This window comes from Phaethon lepturus, unplaced genomic scaffold (genome assembly GCF_000687285.1).
Source record: "Phaethon lepturus isolate BGI_N335 unplaced genomic scaffold, ASM68728v1 scaffold22522, whole genome shotgun sequence".
Taxonomy (NCBI): domain Eukaryota; kingdom Metazoa; phylum Chordata; class Aves; order Phaethontiformes; family Phaethontidae; genus Phaethon; species Phaethon lepturus.
The window spans coordinates 237-2,764 of NW_010522914.1; the positions used below are offsets into that span (position 1 = coordinate 237).

General features: G+C 61.3%; 1 protein-coding gene across 1 annotated transcript in view; it reads left to right on the forward strand.

Annotated features, from left to right (window-relative positions):
• The first annotated feature begins 2,091 nt into the window (after window positions 1-2,091).
• ACOT11 (acyl-CoA thioesterase 11) overlaps window positions 2,092-2,528 on the forward strand; it is a 9,466-nt gene continuing 9,029 nt past the window's right edge. The window contains exon 1 of the mRNA XM_010281981.1: window positions 2,092-2,273. Within this exon, the coding sequence (XP_010280283.1) occupies window positions 2,092-2,273 (182 nt within the window). The remainder of the gene's footprint in view (window positions 2,274-2,528) is intronic.

Sequence of the window (2,528 nt, forward strand, 5' to 3'; positions counted from 1 at the left end):
GGGGGCTCCGCGGGTGTTTTGGCGCAGGGTTTTGGCACACCTATGCAGGTGCCCACAGGGCCCGATGGCAGGGCTGCCTGTGTGCTGGCAGAGGGGTTTTTGGCACCCCCGTCCCCCGGGGACCTGCCGGCCAAAGGCCAGCTTGGCCAAGCAAGCCGTGCCGTACAGGATCCTCACTGCCTAGCAGCTCCCCGCCACGCAGGTCTGCCCACTGAGGACAGAGACCAGCTGTGGGTGCCCAGGGCTGGCATCGGGGCCCCGAGCTGTTGGCTGATTTCTTTGGTGCTGGGAAGTCTGACTCGCTCTTGGGTTTCACCATCATCCCCAGGAAATGTTCAACTCCCACTTTCTCCATCGCACGTCAGATGCTGCGGTGCTGGTGGGTCGGCAAGTCGGTGGCAGAGGCTAGGGTGCCCGTCGGGTGGCACCGTCAGGGTCAATGCCCTGCACCCAGCGGGATCAGCGGGCGCCGTGCCCAACACCGCGTGGCTCTGGCTCCCAGGGCAGCTTTGTCCAGGAGGCTTTTCCCTGTGGGTTTTGGAGGCGGGAGGAAGGACCTGAGTCCCACTCCAGAGCATTAAATCAAGCCCTGCAAGGCATTCACCCCCCCTCGGGGGTGAGCCGGGCACCGCTCCAAGGGGTCAGGGAATTTGTGCCGCTCCTGGCTCAGGTCCTGCTTGCTGTGGTCCAGCTTAACGCTCCGAGCGAGGGGCCTGGCAGGGATTTCCCACCGCGCTGTTCGAAGGCAGAGGAGCTTTGGGTGACGTTTGCTGTCTGCCCTCCTCCTTGCCCGCCTGATTGTGCTTTCTGCCACCCTCCCATCGTGAGGGAGAGGCAGGGAAGATCTCTAGGTGCTTGGGGACACAGGGGAGACCCCAAAACATCACTGGCTTAAAAACTCACCAGCTGGGCATCAGATGTTCCCCATCCCTCAGCTCTGCCGCTTGGAAGCGCAGCCTCCCGGGAGGATTGCACGTGCCCTTCAGCCGGGGTCTGTGTGGCTTTTACGGCACCGGCTTGTACCGTTCGATAAGGAGAGAGAAGTATTTTGGGGACTGCAATATAGACAGCCTGGGCTGCCAACGCGTGTGCCCGGACCCCTGCCCTCGCATGCCCCTCGTCACAAACCCAGCTGGAGCGTCCGCGCGACCACTTCCATCGCCTCTAACCCTCTCCCTCCATCTCGCTTTCTCTTTCCGCACCAGCCAGCTGTATATAAACCCTGCTGGGCAGCGGGACAGAAGTATTTTGGGGACTGCAATATAGACAGCCTGGGCTGCCAACGCGTGTGCCCGGACCCCTGCCCTCGCATGCCCCTCGTCACAAACCCAGCTGGAGCGTCCGCGCGACCACTTCCATCGCCTCTAACCCTCTCCCTCCATCTCGCTTTCTCTTTCCGCACCAGCCAGCTGTATATAAACCCTGCTGGGCAGCGGGACGGGAAGCAGCCGGCCTAACGCAGCGCTGCCGTGAGTTGGGAGCATTAACCCCACTGACGCAGCACGGCCTGGGAGGTGCGCAGCGGCTGCTCACGTAACCCCGCTAACGTTTCGGCATGCTGCAGCGGGCACAGGGTTGCCGCTGGGCCCGGGGTCCGCGCCGGGGATGGCCGGAGGCACCGTCCCAGTCCCACGCCGCTCCTCCTCCAGCCAGAGCCAACGTGCAAAGCGTGTCATGTAGCCGAGAGGTTTATGGTCGTTTGAAGCCGGAAACCGTGCGTGGGGGCAGGGGGGAAGTTATGGTGCTGAAGCACACGCTGACTCTTCCTCACTTCTGGTTTTGAGCCCTCTGCAGTGCAGACCTGCGGTGGTGGTCCTAGGGTTTGTTTTTCCACGGAGTTTTCTAGCATTGGTCTATTTTAGGGGATGAGAAATAGTCCTGATTTAATAATGCATTTGGTAAAGACTCTGTTTGCTGTCGATATTGCCAACAAGCTGCATTTGCTCATTTCGTCGGTACCAGTCTGGAGTAGTTTAGGCTGCAGAGCTGAAGCTGTCTGTGTGTTTACTCTGAAGCCTACTGAAGGCACAGAGGAGAGCTCCTGGACTCTGCAAGCAGCAATTTGCTGCCAACAGATGTTTCATGTGAGAGATGGTGCAAAATTCCCCTGGCCGGATCCTGCCTCCTGCCATCTCCCAGTATCCCAAGGTGTCCGTCGCTGGGAGGCCCTGGAAAGGAGAAGGAATGGGAGCAGTCAAGGTGCCTGCAGCTTTGGGGCTGCTGCTGCCACCGGCCGAGGGCCCGTGGGGAGGCCTCATGGGTGCCCCCATTGTGTAGGACAGCGCATGCGAGGCTGGAGGAGCCGTTTGCTCTGGCAGGAGCGTGCATGCCCGCATGGTGGGGGTGCCGAGCAAGCCTCGGGCACCTCTGCACCCCGCAGGTGTCCTGGCAACACCCCAGACCTGGGGACCAGTTTGCATGCAGCTGCTCGGGGGTGAAATCTCACTGCAGGCTGGACACCCGTGGGCTCCTATGGCTGAGTGTGGCTGTCTCCTGCTGGCCATCCCGGCATGTCCTTGCTGTCCCAG